The 15,763-nt window shown below is 43.6% G+C and overlaps 1 protein-coding gene across 2 annotated transcripts in view; it reads right to left on the bottom strand.

Annotated features, from left to right (window-relative positions):
- Window positions 1–480: 480 nt before the first annotated feature.
- Window positions 481–15,763, bottom strand: part of ATP13A4 (ATPase 13A4) — a 41,602-nt gene continuing 26,319 nt past the window's right edge. For both annotated transcript variants that reach the window (XM_086617961.1, XM_009981556.2), the window contains exons 17-30: window positions 15,314–15,425; window positions 13,283–13,407; window positions 12,160–12,323; window positions 11,000–11,122; window positions 10,271–10,350; window positions 8,905–8,947; window positions 7,883–7,992; window positions 7,378–7,474; window positions 6,574–6,646; window positions 5,154–5,328; window positions 4,467–4,681; window positions 3,386–3,474; window positions 1,175–1,255; window positions 481–702 (exon numbers count right to left, since the gene is read on the bottom strand). In XM_086617961.1, coding sequence (XP_086474087.1) covers window positions 481–702; window positions 1,175–1,255; window positions 3,386–3,474; window positions 4,467–4,681; window positions 5,154–5,328; window positions 6,574–6,646; window positions 7,378–7,474; window positions 7,883–7,992; window positions 8,905–8,947; window positions 10,271–10,350; window positions 11,000–11,122; window positions 12,160–12,323; window positions 13,283–13,407; window positions 15,314–15,425 — 1,709 coding nt within the window. The remainder of the gene's footprint in view (window positions 703–1,174; window positions 1,256–3,385; window positions 3,475–4,466; window positions 4,682–5,153; window positions 5,329–6,573; window positions 6,647–7,377; window positions 7,475–7,882; window positions 7,993–8,904; window positions 8,948–10,270; window positions 10,351–10,999; window positions 11,123–12,159; window positions 12,324–13,282; window positions 13,408–15,313; window positions 15,426–15,763) is intronic.

The following is a 15,763-nucleotide window of genomic DNA, read 5'->3' as shown; positions in this document are numbered from 1 at the left end:
TATCTGAAACCTCAGGAACTATCGAAATCCCAGGACCTGCCTATGTTCAGCAGCCTCTATCAAGAGTAAGTTCTACTTGTTTTCTCGAAGGGGATCTCCCCAGAGGAGTGCTGGTATCCGAATTAGCTACTTTTCATTTGGAGGAGTCCTGACCTTTATGGACTGCATAACGCAGTTCAAGAGAGAGATGCAGTAATGGGGTGTTTCAACCATTGAATACTTTGCCAATATTCAGCAAGCTGTTCCATTTACAGCTGGCAGCCATTCATACATGGGCAAGGGGACAGAAGAAACCGTGTTGTGGCTTTGTGTTACTGCAGCAAGCTTTTCTGCCTCCAGTTAATTTAAAAATAAGCCAGAGCTGGTGAGTTTTAGAATGGGACAGTGATGGGTCGGTCCTTTGTCTTTTCTTACATCTCTGAGATAGTCCTTCTACAACCAACTGAAACTGTCCTGGACATGTGTCCTCTGCAGCTTCCTTCAGAGTGCATCCTCATTGCTGTCAAATGTTGGATTGCTATGGCCTTCCATATTTCCCTCTACTGATATTGCCACAGAATCTGAGAAGAAGGTTTCATTCAGAGGTGGCCAGGCAGAGTCCTGCTCTAACACTCGCTGCAGCTTCTTGTAATGGCTCTTTGAGTGGTACCGGAAGGTCTTTTTCAGAAGCAGCCATAAGGGTCTGTTCTCGATGACAAATTTCTGTAAAAGCAAGAGCAAAAGGAAGATTCTGAAGGACCTGGACAGAAGTTTTCCATCTTCATCCACAGGACATACATGGGAGTGGAGACCCAGATCTCCCACCCATTAAATAGCCACTTATACCAGCTGCACCAGAGCACTCCCCCAGAAAACTGGGACCAGCTCCTCCTGACAGTCTTCAGGATCTGAGTAAAACCCACCAAAGACTGACCATATTTCTCTAGCCTGAGGCAGGGCCTGATACATCCCACTTATCAGAGTAAAGAAAAGGTGATTGGGCCTTGCATTCCCTTATATGTGATCATTGAGATGTGGGGCTTTGAGGAAAGAGAGTAAGGACAAGGTAGCAGAAACAGCTCCTGTTATACTAGATCTTCCCAAGCTGGGCTGAGGAGAAGGGAGAAAGAGTGAGACCTGATCCTTTCGTCTCTCCAATTAGTGCTGACAGGTACATTCAATGAAGCATGCTCACCTCGACAAAGAAGGACACAGCAAGTACGATTGCAAGCATTATCACCATGGAGATCCGCCACGTGGTAGGGGTGCAAACGAGCTGGGAAAAAACAGGAGAAGCTGTTCGACAACATGTGTGCACATTAGACCCTGATGTGAGCTTGTGTCATTGAATAATAGGTCATTCACATTGGAAAAAACCCTTATGATCATTGAGTTCAACTGTAAACTTAACACTGCCAAGTTCACCACTAAACCATGTCCCTAAGCACCACATCTACCTGTCTTTTAAATACCTCCAGGGATGGTGACTCAACCACTTCCCTGGGCAGCCTGGTCTAGTGCTTTATAACCCTTTCAGCGAAGAAATTTTCTCTAATATCCAATCTAAACTTCCCTTGGCACAACTCAAGGCCCTTTCGTCTCGTCCTATCACTTGTTATCTGGGAAAAGAGACTGACACCCACCTCGCTACGACCTCCTTTCAGGTAGTTGTAAAGAGCAACAAGGTCTCCCCTCAGCCTCCTTTTCCCCAGACTAAACAAGCTTAGTTCCCTCAGCAGCTCCTCATAGGACTTGTTCTCTAGACCCTTCACCAGCTTTCTGTCATCGAAAGCCAGAATCCCACACTGGCTGTACACTACTGCTGAGCCAATATTGCTACTTGTCTTGAGGAATTATTGATAAAAGATGCTTTTAAACTTATGATGCGGCAGAGAAAACCACACTCCAGAACTGCAACAGGAAATCAAAGTTCTTCCTTTCTTTCTAATATAGGAAATAGTTTGAACCCTGAGTATTTCAGCTCCAAACCCAGCTCCAGCTCCCCACAGCTGGTAGCACTGGCTTTCTGGCTGTAGCTCAACTTATTTTGGAGATGCAGCTCAGATCCAAAATTTGGATCAGCAGTTTCTCCAGGGCTAGGCTATTGCAGAGCTTCTTATTGCCACTCCCTCCTTTTCTCAGCAAATCCAGTGTATTCCCTCCAGACAAACTGGGAGTTTTGCGGTTCTCCCCAAAGGCATTGTAGCCCCTCACAGCTGCAGTGCTGACAACGTTCTGTGTCACCACAGTCCACAAAAGGACCAAGACTTGCTTTAAAGTGCCATCTCGTGGCAGATGCTTTAGTTGGGTCTGCCCGCTGAGCTGCTTGCTCTGGAAACAGTTACACGGTGAGGCAGCTTTAGCTAGGCTGCTTGGCATTCCAAATCCAGGTCCGTTCCCCTTGCCTATGCTTCTCCTTCCATGCTTCATTATGTCCATTTCTAAATCCACTTGCTAATTGTCATGCAAACATACAGGACCGGAAGCAGCATCACGTTCAGTACTTGTTATTCAAAGCCACCACTCTTCATCGTTCTGATTACAAATGTACTGAAAAAATAGCTGTGTGTTGCTTTTGTTGTCTTGTTCCTGTGACTCCTATTACAAGGCTGCGAGAGTGTCACAGTGGAAGAGCTTAACATCTTCCAGGCTCAGCATACTAATTGCCAGGTCCACTGACAACCCTGTCCTACGGCTGATGTAGATCTTATCCTTGCCTTGCATATCCCCCAGAATGGATTTGCACAAGGCAACTCCCAACTTGCCTTCTGCCAGACTAAATAAGCCAAGCCCTACTGGTATTTATTAATTAAGGATCAAAATAGATCCTCTACTGCCATGACAGCCCCACTAGTCTTTTTCTACAACTGTTCTAAACCCAAATGCTGGTCTAGGAAACTGCAGGCTGTCTGAAATTTAAACAGGGAGCCTGAAAATATTGAGGACTGAGAACTGAGAGCTGCTGTGAGTGCCGACGGCAGATCTTCTTTTGTAAGAAGATCTGTATGCAGAGTAGCACAGTCTGAGAAACACGAGTGCATGGTGCTTTAGTTTAAACTCGCCTAGTCCCTTTCTTCTCCTGGCTTCACAGCTATCAAGCCACCAACATACCAAGCGTGGTAAGCTTAGTGATGTAATCTTCTGTTTCACGAACAATGCACTGAAACAATCAAATGTATATACGTAGCTGCTCAGGTGTCAGAATGCACAGATGTTAGTTTGGAGCTACCATATCTCTAGAAGGTTCTTCAATCCCATCATCTAAAATTCATCTCTTTAAATTTGATCTGTCTGTAGAAGTGCCATGTGTCCCTGCAAAAGTCCATGCCTTTTGTTAAAAACAATCCCAGTGCATTTGTAACAGGCCTGGCAGTAGGAAGAAAATCCACCTTGGAACAATACTCACATCCATCTTAGAGTAGAGATCATCGATATCAGCAAACACCAAGAAGAGGCAAACGCCCAGCTGCCCTATGAGCACTAGTATGAACACATCTGAAGGGACAAGAGCAAGCAAATAAATGATTTTCTCTTCAGCTGGTGTGCACCAAACTTCACTCCCAGTCACTCACTCTGGTTTTGTCTGGTTGTGGGAGCAATGTCCCCTCCTCACTACTACTCTACCAAAGCAGCAAAGCCACGAAACTGGCAGTATTAACTCTTCAGAAAAAAAAAATAATTGAACAAAGCTTTCCCTGGGAGACAGCTGCAGGATTTTTCCCACAGAGAAAAAGAACAGCTCTCCTATGCCTCACTGCAACCTCCTCACTGCCACAATCACATGTACTCATCTTCCCTCCACATGACAGTCTTTCAGAGGCAGAACAGACCTTCACTATAGCCCCTTCAAGTTACTGCCTCCATTGATGTTTCCTCTCTAAAGTTGTGACTCGTCACAGAGTCAGGAAATGCTAAACATCTCTGGTTCTGGAATAGAAAACAGGGCCTGTGCAAATGCACAGATTTCATTGTTTGTTTTCTTCTGAGATGGACCCAAAAGAACGCGCTGAACATGAGTTCTATCAAATACTGCTCAACTAGCATGCTTTGGGGAGACAGGCATAGGGCTCTTCCAGAGTTATGGAAGACTACAGCAGCATGAGACCACCTAATTCTGGCTATTCTTGAGATGTCTCATTCAGGCTGCCTTAAGTAACATGATGCTTCTGCCAGCCAACACCACTTTCCTGCTACTAATTAAAAGTTTTTATCAAACTCCATTTGTCTGTTTCAGAAATCCAAATGCCAAGGCCAAGTTTTTAGCAGTACAGAAGCACAAAGTGTGGGCCCAGCTCAGAGAGCTGCTGGTCACAGGACGCCACTGCACTAAAATTTCTGAAAAGGGGGCCTTTAGTCATTTAGAAATCTAATATTAGGCTCCTGCCTTTTTGGCTGGCATCACTTTGGTCAAGTTTTAATTTTTCCCTAGTGAACTGACCTCCTGAATTGAATTAATTACAGATCCCTCCCTCTCCCTCCATACTTACAGTTTGTGTAGATGGGTTGCCTGAAAGGCCTTCCCTTGGAAAACACTAGTGCTACGATGAGGCAGTTGATGGTACTTAGAAGCCACACTGTGGTGTTTTCATAGCTCTTGTAGCCATTGTCCATTTGCTCATGGGCTCCATCTCTCATCCCATGGAGACTCAGGTTGGAAACAGAGGAAGAGTTTGCTGTGTGGTTGTTCATTAAGAGGCAGGCACTGAAAAAGAGTGTCACACTGGTCAGCAAATAATCACTGTCTGGGTTGTTTCCCCCAGCTTCTACTACCACCATCAGGAATCCTCCCTCACAGCCATGATTTGCTCTTGCTATCACAAGGATGTAGTTTATTGGCAATGTCCTCAATCTTATCCACTGGGTTGAGTGTGCTGAACTTGGCAGAGCCGGAGCTCAAACATACTTGGATATCCTGGTCTTCCCTCCAATCAAATACTCCTTTTTGTACTCAACAGAAGCATTCTCACCACATGCACTGTGCTACACAGCAGACTTGATGAAGAGTTTAGGGACCTCCAGACAACACTGGTTAAGGTGCTTGCACCCTATGGTGAAGCACACGGTCTGCCTGCAGCTGCTAATCAAGCCTGTAGTTGAGCTGATCAATAGTATCATGCAGACCTGTCTCACTAGGTCTGCCCTGTGTCACCCAGAGTCCCAAGAAGGGGACCTACCTGTATATATCGGTCTTGGAATACCAAGGCTGCTTCTGGACCACCACAAACCCGACAATCTGCATGCTGAGGCTGAAGAGGATGTTAAATACAACAGAGAGCAGCAACGGGGGCGAGATGAGTTGGCTAGGAGGCCGGTAAGGAACCAGCTTTGGATAGGCACCTGTGAAACTCACTGAAACATGCACAGACATGTTTATTAGTGTGTTCAAAATACAAGCAGTGCTGCTCTATATTACTGACTGTTATCAATGGCCAGCACTTTTACAGTCTATAATGTTCTTTATAATACATACAAATACTATATCAAGTACAAAATACAGAGTTGTTTTCTTACAAAATCTTATTGGCCACAGAAGAGGTTAATTAATGGAATCTGACTATCATTAGGCATTTTGGGAAAATAAAATGTTGGATTTTTATTTTATTTGGCTACTGTCAGGCCCAAGGAGATAAGGATATGCTCAAGCTCTCCTGTTCTCTTTCTGCCACTTGTCAACTGTGGCCTGGGATTTTCTGCTGCCCATGTTCTGGGCATCCTCCTACACTAAGCTCCTAGTGCCCAGTTATTTGAGCTGGTAGGACTGCATTAGCTGATTCAACAGGTTTTCTTCTGTTCTTAGGTTTAACAAAGTTATCCAGACTTTGAGTAAAAGATCTGTACAGAAAGCCTTGAAGTAGTGTTCCAAATGGGCTACTTACAACAAGATAGCTTTTGGCAACTGGTATTGTGGCTGAATCTTTTAGGCTTGATTTAATCAAGGTCTTTTCCAGTTTTCCGTGTTCCAGCAGGGATGGAAGACAGCTATGTGTTTTTGCTATATGCTTTTGATGTCCCTGCCCTTGCCATTCCTGCTTCTAAACCTCTCCCTGCATTTACTCTGTCTCAACAACTCTGTCTTTCTCTTTCCTCTCCAGCACTGGTTACCTCTCTTATTGTTGGCTTACGACTTCCTGCTCCATAGCGTCTGACATCTGCAATTTCATTCTTCTCCATTTTCGTCTCTTCTGGTGCCTCCTGCCTACACAGCTTCAAATGTGAGTTGGACTCCAAACAGTTGATCCCTATACTTTTTCATCTGGGCACAGATCCTTAGGTATCTTCTTAATCTGCCTTCCCAAGTCAACAGGAAAACGCCTGAATAGACATTCCACTGCATTAGGTCTGGTTTTACTCCTTCTAGAGATAACACCCCAGTTCTCAACCACCTACATGCTCAGCAAATGCACCACTAAGAATTACCCATCTTATTTCAGAGTTTTTCTCAAACAAGACGCCTCCTCTACTAATCTAAATATCATGTACTCTATGTACTCTCTCTTTTCTTCTTTTCTGTACATAGAATTATGCATTTCCAAGGAGGTGAAAAATATTTGAGATCATTCTCTCATTAATACACAGGATGACTAAGGAGCTTACTTGTCACACCAATTATAGTGGTAATAGCCAGATCTTGGAACAAAAATTGGTAATTCCCAAAGGAGTTTAGTTGCTGAAAAGAGGAACACAAAGAAAAAAAATCACAAATCAGACATTTGCCGTGGGCTTGTTTACATCGTCTCCAGAAAGACGTATTATTTTCATGGAGCTAATGCTCTGTTGTTTGTTTCAAAACACTACTCAGCAGATAAGGGGACCACACAATCCACCACTCTGCCAATAGATTCGCCATTATTGGGCCTGCAGTGAATACTCTCATTTTGTACATTGTTCAGACTAACAATGCTTCCAGTTCACTCAAGGCAATAAAAAAGCAGGCTATTTGAAGAGATGTGCTTTCTCAATGTTGGGTGACTTCTGATTGAAAAGCCCTCCTCTTGATTTGGGAAGAAGGCATGCAAAAGTGGTTTAAGGCACTCCAGGGGATTTTGCTCACTGTCAAGTTAATTCATGCCTTAAATACTGAATAAATTGCAACAGCATATGCTTATGCCGGATTCTCCCTTTTCACAGACATATGCCCTCATCCAAAATACTGTTCAGTATCTTAGCCTTCCTTTTGCCCAGCATGGATCTTGAGCCCACTGGCTGAATTTAATGGGAAGAATCTTTCTAGTTTTCAGCTGAGGGTACAGGAGGACCATGTGATCACTCGGCAGAAGTTTGCAGCTCAGATAAAAGTAAAGGTCTATACCCTAGTTTTATTGTGGGTTTTATGCCATGTTTCTCCTACAAGGGAGAAGTAGCTCATCCAGTTCTAGCCAACATGTTCCCAAGACATACCCAGTACAGTAGGAGAACCCCAAGGTACTGAATGATGCTGTACAGTGCCATGTACTTGAACATGCAGAAAGAAGTGACGAGGGCAGCACGGCCTTCCCTGTGTGAAGACAATAAAGGACAGCAATGAGGTGATGGGTCTGCTCCTGTTGCCAGTCCTCTCAAAACACTATCAGAGGCAGGGCCTAACAGTAGTGTACAGGTTGATGCGTGGACATTTGACTCAGCTTTATGGAGCATTGCTCATTTTGCTATTTCTTTTGCATTTAAAATACTGCTAATGACATAAAGCTCAGCTGTAGATGCCCTCCTCCTGTGGTTTTGAGGGAATTAATGTATCTTAAAGGAAATTCAGACGGGAACTAGGAAAATGGCAATTTCAAGGTCAAAGACAGTTATCTTTCTCTAGATATGTACATTCTGGCCTGGTGTGAACACCCAACGCTAATATTTGAGAGGAGTGGTAACTGTCTCTTTTTTGACATAGGAAACAAAAATCCATGCTTACCTGATTAGCTCTGGCACACAAGCTATGCTGGGGGTTCGGGATGTGAAAGGCGAAGCCACAGACGCCTCCTGTTCTGACAGTGATATCCCTGCATGCGCCACCTTCAAAGCCTAAAAGTCACATTCTTCTTCAGCACTCACAAACCAGGAAGACACAGCAACCGACATGTCAGCCAAGAAGTGATCCCTCATTACAAGACGCATTCTGTGTACAGCAGTCCCTCTTCACTCCCTGGGAGTGCTCCACCCAAAAGGCTCTTCCAATGGGATGTGGTTGAGGCATCGGGTCCAGAAGAAGAATGAGGAACATAGCACGGGAAAGTCCATTTTCCAGAGACCCCAAAGCCATCCACTACCAGCTGCAGAAGACAAGTTCGGCTCTGCCTCCTTTGCCAGCACTTATTTGCAGTCACACCTTATGTAGACAGCCTAGGTTCTCTGCTTGCTTCCCCCAGGAGAATTCTTGGGACTTTGTGTTAAGGCAAATGAGTGCTTCGCTGCCTAGGTGGCATTGCTCTCACTGCCACAAGGATGTGTGAAGTTATGGAGTGAACAGAAGCTGCCCAGAAGGCAGTTATGAGTCCCTTCTGAACATGGGCCCTTCCTTTTGGAAAAAAAAAAACTTTCTTGCACTTCTAAATTGTGCATTTACAAAAAACCTGTAGAGCTAGAGCTGTACCCCATGGAAACTCCTCCTTATCCTTGTCATCTCCACCTCCAGACACTGAAGATGTTGACAGAAACCCCGGTGGAGGATTTAGAGAATCCTCTGGTGGTTTTTGTGAAGGAAATGAATCAGTCTTTGAGACTACAAACTCCAACAACCTCTGCCTAGAACAGCTCTTGCATGGTAAGGATCACGCTGTGGGACCAGGCTTGAATCAGTACTGGTGCTGGTACAGCTGCTCTGTGAACGAGCAGAGCACTCACATTTCCAGCATATGCTCAATTTGGGATATTCTATCGGCACTGCATTAATTTTTCATTTTTTAAATAAATATATGGTAAAGAATTTTCACTTACCCCGCAGTCATTGGCTCCATCTCCACACATGCCCACAAAGTAACTAAAAAATAAAGTGACCTACAGTTCAGTTCTGAGGAAAGTAAGATCTATAAACAGGAGGGAATCAGAGCCACCTCCATGCGAGTCATTTGTGCACGTCATGTGACTTTTTTGTTGAAAGCCCTTCTGGAAAGCTGAAAGACTGAAATACAAGCCCAGGACTCTGGACTGTGCACAGGCCTTGGTCTTGCACCTCAGATGTGCCTACAGCAAAGAGTTTCTGCTGTGACAGACTGAAGAATATGCTAGCATGAAGTTTTATGTTCACTACAATGGACTCAGTCTCCCACCCTCACTGGGTTTAAGGTCAACCATAACAGAGGGAAGAGCTAATGGTGACAGTCCTACTCAGAAAAGAAGGCTTGCAGGCACTGGTACCTCATGTTCACTGGGAATAGACATGAATGGGGACTCTGCTTTGGGGTTCAGTCCTGCCAGAATCTCCTGGGGCAGACAGAGAGTGATATAGGTGCAGCTGCAGTAGACAGAGATCATGGGCTTAACAGGGTATCTGGAGACAGCTCCCCACCCTGAGGCTGAAATAACCTTGTGAAATGATAAGCCCTGGAAGTAAATCCTTTCATCTACAGCATGAGTAAAATCAGCCTAGTGCTTCAGGAGCTGACTCACTTGAGTCTTTTACTGCTGAGGCCTGGATTTCAGTGCATGGGAAGTTCTCACTGGGAGGCATTGATGGTGGTCCGGGGAGGCCAGACAGTGGTTGGGGTGCTCAGAACTGCTCACACCAGGCTGGTAATCTGAAACAGCCTAAAGCTTACTCTGCTCTAGGGCAAGTCCAGGGACTAGCTAGTTAAGGTGAGAGTGCAGGTCTTCAAAAGACTTGAGAAACAGCTGAATAACAGGCAACAAGACATCTGGGACTCAGTGATATACATATACACCTCTGTGACTGTGAGCAGCACAGGGCATACCATTCCATATTTTCTAACCCATCACCCAAATTGTGCAGTAAAAAGACCACTAGCATCAAAGAAGCTGCGGTGTTGGGAGATACTCCCCAAAATCTTGCCCCTCCTTCAGACCCAGAAAGAAAAGTAAGAATAAAGGATGATGTGAAGAAATGAAACTCAGAATCATGCGAGTGTTAGGTCTTTGATGGGTTGACAAACCAACATGGACTTCAGTGTCTCTTCTTTAACAAGCTTTTGGAATTTAATTGCCAAGCTGTATGTCTGTGAAAGTTTCAGTTATGTGCACTTCCAGGAAACGCTATATTAGACAAAAGCTAGCTCTTACTGGACACTTCTCAAGCTTGGAAATTCATCAAACACTTCCTAATTCTTAGTGCTCATTATGAACTTACTCCAGCTTTTGAAACTCTTCCACAAGGCTGGATTTCTGACCAGGAGACATTCTAGCAAAAACTGTTCCATTCAGAAGGAGCTGTAAGGAGAAAAAAGGAAGTGATTTTTTAAGCACTTGAGGTAAGAGTAACAGTGATTTCAGTGACAATCTGGAACAGAAACCACTAAAAATTCAGATTTCCAAACAACTGATGCTAGACTCCAAAGCAAGAAAGACTGATGATCAAAGATAAAAGGTATCTTAATTAATATTTTGAAAAAATAACAATCACAATAAGGACAAGAGACCTGGTGTGTCATTTGAGTTACCTGATGAACACAGATTACCAAGCAGGGATTTACTAGAAGAGAATTCATGAGTCTATCCTTTCCATGAAATAGACAAGTCATGCTGAATTGCATGCTGTGTAATACCATGTTTTCTCCTGCTCTCCAAAACATGACAGAATCAGTGCTGTGCAAGGGCCAGGCATTTAGGCGCAAATGTTTTAAGTCATGTCCTCACGCCATGAGGCAGCTTTGCTCCTCTTATGTGCAGAAAAAAGTCCAGGTATTTTCAGATCATTCCCCATACATTATTATCAGAGATTCATCCAGCCCGTAAGTATTTCAGGGTTAGAATTGTTCCCAAAAGATGTCCTGGTACAGACCTCTTCAGCTAATGATATCAGGGCAATCCGAATCTAATGAATGGCAAGCTTACTCCAATTAGATAATCGAGATCTTACCTTTGGAAGTAAGTGCCTGAAATGCTGCACTACAATTTGGTAAGATTTTCCACTCATGGCAAAATGATACTGGCCTGATCCCAAGGCCAGTCTGATTCTTCTTTCAGTCTGACTGTCATCCTCCTATAAAACAAGACAGAGTGAGTGCTGCTGCCAGGCCCTCAAAAGCTACTATTTGCATTTACACAAGCATTACTACAGACAAAGAAAAGGACATACCATGGGGAGGGCACTTGTGACAACCCTGGGAAATCTGAGTTCAAAGCCCATTGCCTTTGCCTGGATTTCTAATGGGATTTAGGCATATAATGCCATTAATTTTAGTGTGAACTGGGTGCTTCATATGTCTTAAAAGTTGGCCCTCATCATTGCCATATTTGATAGAATATACGCAACAGTGCCAATCCGGTGGGCTGCACTGTGAGTGAGAGGGGCTAGGCATGCCTTCTTGCAGTGAAATACAGTGAAGATGCTGCTCAGGCTGAGCTTTAGTAGAAAGGAGCCCCTCAACAGCCCCTGCAGAGATTCCCTACCATCTGCCTGACTAATATTTCTCAGAGAAGGGTCAGCACCTTCAGACATGCTCTTCAGGGAGAGAGTAACTGGTCTTTGTCTCAGTTTCTTTGTGGAGATGCTTGATGAAACACAGTTTCTTAGCACAGCTAGCCTATGTTTCACTGTGTACATGCAATTTCTCAACAATTAATCTGTGTTTTAATTGTGCAAGTATGGGGAAGTGCTAACTCTCTATCTGCTTGAACAGGGCTGGTTGATTCAGTGCAGTTCCACAGATTTTAAGTCCACATCTATACTATGGAATTTACCCTGCAGGGAAAGGAAACGTTTTAAACTAGCATCAGCTAAGCATGAGGAATAGAGACAAATCTTTCCTGGGTTTCTGCAGAGCTGTTCTCAAATCTAGCTAGGCAGTTAGCAAAAACGTGTTCACAAGACAATATGCTAGGAAGGAAGCTCTAGGGGAACACATTTTTATAAAGATCCCTTCTTTTTAAAAACTTTTCTATCACATAACATTCTGACATGCAGACAACGGTGAACGACTGGTCTCTGTAATACTAGCGTAATCCCACTGCATTATTTAAAGCATTCCATTTTAGTTTGTTTTCTTGCTGCACAACATCTGCTTCTTCTATGCTCACCAGGCTTCCGTAATCTTCAGCTTTGTTTTCTCCTAGTGGTTTCCAGGTTATAGACGCTGAAGAAGATCCAGGTATTTCATTTGCTTCCACAAGAATCACTCTGTTCATTGGAGAAATCATCCCAGCATTTTTGGCAACGGTTACAGCTGTCTGAATGTTGTCACCTAGAAAATCAAAGGGAGTTTTATCTAAAAATTTCTACAATGAGGAATTGTTTATGGAGGAAACATTAGCCTCTTCCTGAATTCGAGTTTTCAGACACATTCGCAAGAATCAGTGAGATTTCAGTGTCTATGCCTAAGAAAGTTTTTGATAAAGATCAAAACTTTGCAGATGAGATCTGTCTCAATAATTAAACATATTTTCATCTGGAAATGAAATATTTTCATCTTCAGCTTGAAGAAATTCAGATGGGGAATGTGCTCCTAGATTATGTGTTTCAGACAAAAAACAATAAGGGATTCACTGCTAAGTTGCTGCTAGTATCACTGCTCCTCATCAATTGGTGTTAGATGACTTTAGAGTAGGATGTGTGCTGAAATGAGTGAGGCCCCATAAGACAAGATCTGTGTGACTCCAGGAAAAATTTCTTTGGATCATGGTAAAACTGGGGTTATCCTATCCAAATCCAAACCGGCCTTTCATGAAAAAAAAATAGGATAAATAGGGACTGCTAGGCGTGAGTTACCAGATGTCATAAAGTTCAGTGATTTGTCCTGGCTTCCATGCTCCCTCTTTGCTCATTTGCAACAACATTTCATGAGGCCCTATAAAGAGGAGATCTTGCATGACATGTCTTTGTGCATGTCATCTGGTAACCTTACCAGGGAGAACAAATGGACTTACTGGAAAGCATCAGAGGAACAGGATGTGTGGTGGAAGTGGAACAGATTAAGAGTTAAGTATCTGACATAGCCTGGTGAAGTTGTCAGGGACATAAGCCTGCATGGTTCAGCTCATGCCATTATTACAATAGCTTCTTGGAATATAATTGTCTGAAAGATACAAATGTCTGTGCCTTCCTATGAGTGGTGGTGCCAAAGCAGTAAACTTTTCACTCAAACATCATTGAACTCCCTGTCTGGGCCAGTGGCCACATAAATAATCCACACTTTTTAGATACCTGTGACCATAACAGTCCTGATGCGGGCAGCACTGAGCTCTTCCAGAACAGGCTTTGTCTCCCTCTTTAATCGATTCTCCATTATCAGCAGACCCAGGAATGTCAGATCAGATTCTACCTCCTCCCTAACAGTGAAGAACAGACAGACAGATTTAATTCTTCTTTTTACCTTTGGTCTGTTTTTGCATTGAATTTGCTTATAGCCAGTTATAACTGTTAACGAGCCCACTTAACTCAAAAGAATTAAAATAACTTGTCGGTTTTCAGCAGTCCCTAAAAGGGGGTGTCTTTTGCAGTGCTATTTCAACACCCTGCTAGCAGGGCTTGCTTCCCAGTGGCAGCAAGTGGTGCTGGTTGTGTATGGAGGATCTTCGCTTGATTTTTCATCCTTCTGTTCTCTTCCTCCCTTGTTCTGAAGAATGAGTTCAGTACATAACCAGCTTCCAGATCATGTTTGCTTCATTACCAAATCAAAAAAGAGCCAATTTCAACCTACCTGCTCCACATACCAACATGAAGCCTGATGGATAAGTTGAACTGTTTTCCACTTATGCACCATCCTTAGCCAGCATGAAAAAGCACCCTGAATTTCCTGCAGGATTCTCAAACTGTGGGAATTTGGATTTGGAATTCTGATTTGGAAAGTTCATGCACACTAGTCCTTCTCATTTGAGGACTGTACAACAAGGAAACACACGTTAGTAAATGTATCTGCTACTCTTGACAGTAGGACCAGAACAAACAGCATGTGGGAACTCCAATTCTGTTGTCTCCTACTCTTTTCTTTACACCTGTGCTATTGCTTCTTTTACAGTTGAACACATGCAGTTAAGAACAGAATTTGGCAAACAATCCCATCCGAGTCATAAACTAGAGGTCTCTCAGGGAGGCAGGTTAACTGTGAAGAGTCTGAAAAAAAAGGAAAATGCCTTCGAACACTTATTTTAGCCACTGCAGCAAGGAGGAGGTGATGCCAAATGCTTGCATGGCAGTCAGAGTCGCTGCGTCAGGTGGTGCCTGCATAGTCACTGCTTTCACAGGGGAGCTTGTGTTTGACCTCCAGTTCTCTTTTTTCTCCTGGCAGTATATATATCACACATGCTACAACTGCACACACAACTGCAAAATCTGGGTCGTATCACACACATTTGCTCATTGGGTCGGATAGGTCTGTTATGACACATGTCACAAGAATTAAACAAATCACTTGCACTTTGCATCAGTGTCATTGCCCCTTTCAGCAAAGCAAAAAGCCTTGTGAAAGAGCAAGTGAGGCTGATCTGGATTAGGACCTGCAGCTAGTAAACAGAGAGGACAGCAGATGCTAAGTAACCACAAATCTTTCAGAAGGGATGTTTCTGGAGTATTACAGGCAAAAGCTTGGGGGATTTGGGTAAAAGCATACGGATTCATGTGTAGGTGTTCCTGTGTGAGGCTTGTGGAAAACTAATACCATGAGCATAGCAGAAGAGGTTGGTGGTTTCTCTAGAAACTAAAGAGAGCTAAAGCTAGAAAGCTAAAGGATTGGACCAAGACAGCAGTAGAACATAGTCTGCTGACTTTGACTGGGCTAGAGAACAGGCAGTGTAATGGGGGTCATCTGCTGCCTTTGCTTAATCAAGGAGTCAGGATAACAAAAACAAACAAACAAACAAACAAAAGAGAGAGAAGAGACTTCTCTTCAGCTGAAAGCTGAGATAAACCTGCAAGGAGACTGGTAGAAATCATGGACTGAGGGAGAGGTGTACTAGACTTCAGAGTGCACTAGAGTTATATTTTCTATGTTGATCCAAAGTTAAAATATGTGTAAGAATTCTAGGCATGTGTTATAAGCATGGGGTAGTGAAGTGCCTTCTACCCATTGTCAGAGAGACCTATATCCAGATTTAAATCAGATTCCCTCTAGTCTGAACCTAACAAAACTCTGTACTACAGCTCTGCTCTTGGCAGGGGTGTTGTGGTAATGGTACTATGTGAAGCACCACTAGCCCATGGCTGAGTGTAGCTGATGAGAAGCAGTCTATGGCTTACCTTGTTAGATCAGTAGCTTGCTTCCCTGCCTGTAGAGATTTATATGCCAGTCCGATGACCCTAAAGCCCTGTGCTGTGTAGAACAGAAGCTTGCTTTCAAAGTTCGATGGGACTGTGCAAAAGAGGAAATGACAGTTCATCAGGGCATTTGACAAAAGGAAGCCTTGAAGGAGGGAAGGTTCGTATCCCAGAGGACAGGTACACCTAGAGTCTACCAATAGGCCAAGGACATCAAGGAAAGCTGCTGAATTGAACTTTGCTCAATCAGAAAACCATTGCCTCTCCTCTGTCACTTTGCACTTAGGATCCTAAGCTATTCTGCAAAGACTTACCTTCTTCCAGTGTGTCATGAAGGAGCTGTGCTCTTCTAGCTGCCCTCCCAAGACTTGGAGAAAAAAGAAAACTTTTTTTGGTGTACACTGAACCAGTAGACAACTCTTCCAAATATCT

The sequence above is a fragment of the Tauraco erythrolophus genome, chromosome 11 (assembly GCF_009769465.1).
Source record: "Tauraco erythrolophus isolate bTauEry1 chromosome 11, bTauEry1.pri, whole genome shotgun sequence".
NCBI lineage: Eukaryota > Metazoa > Chordata > Aves > Musophagiformes > Musophagidae > Tauraco > Tauraco erythrolophus.
The sequence above is the reverse complement of the archived record's forward strand: the minus strand, read 5'-3'. Positions and strand labels throughout refer to the sequence as shown.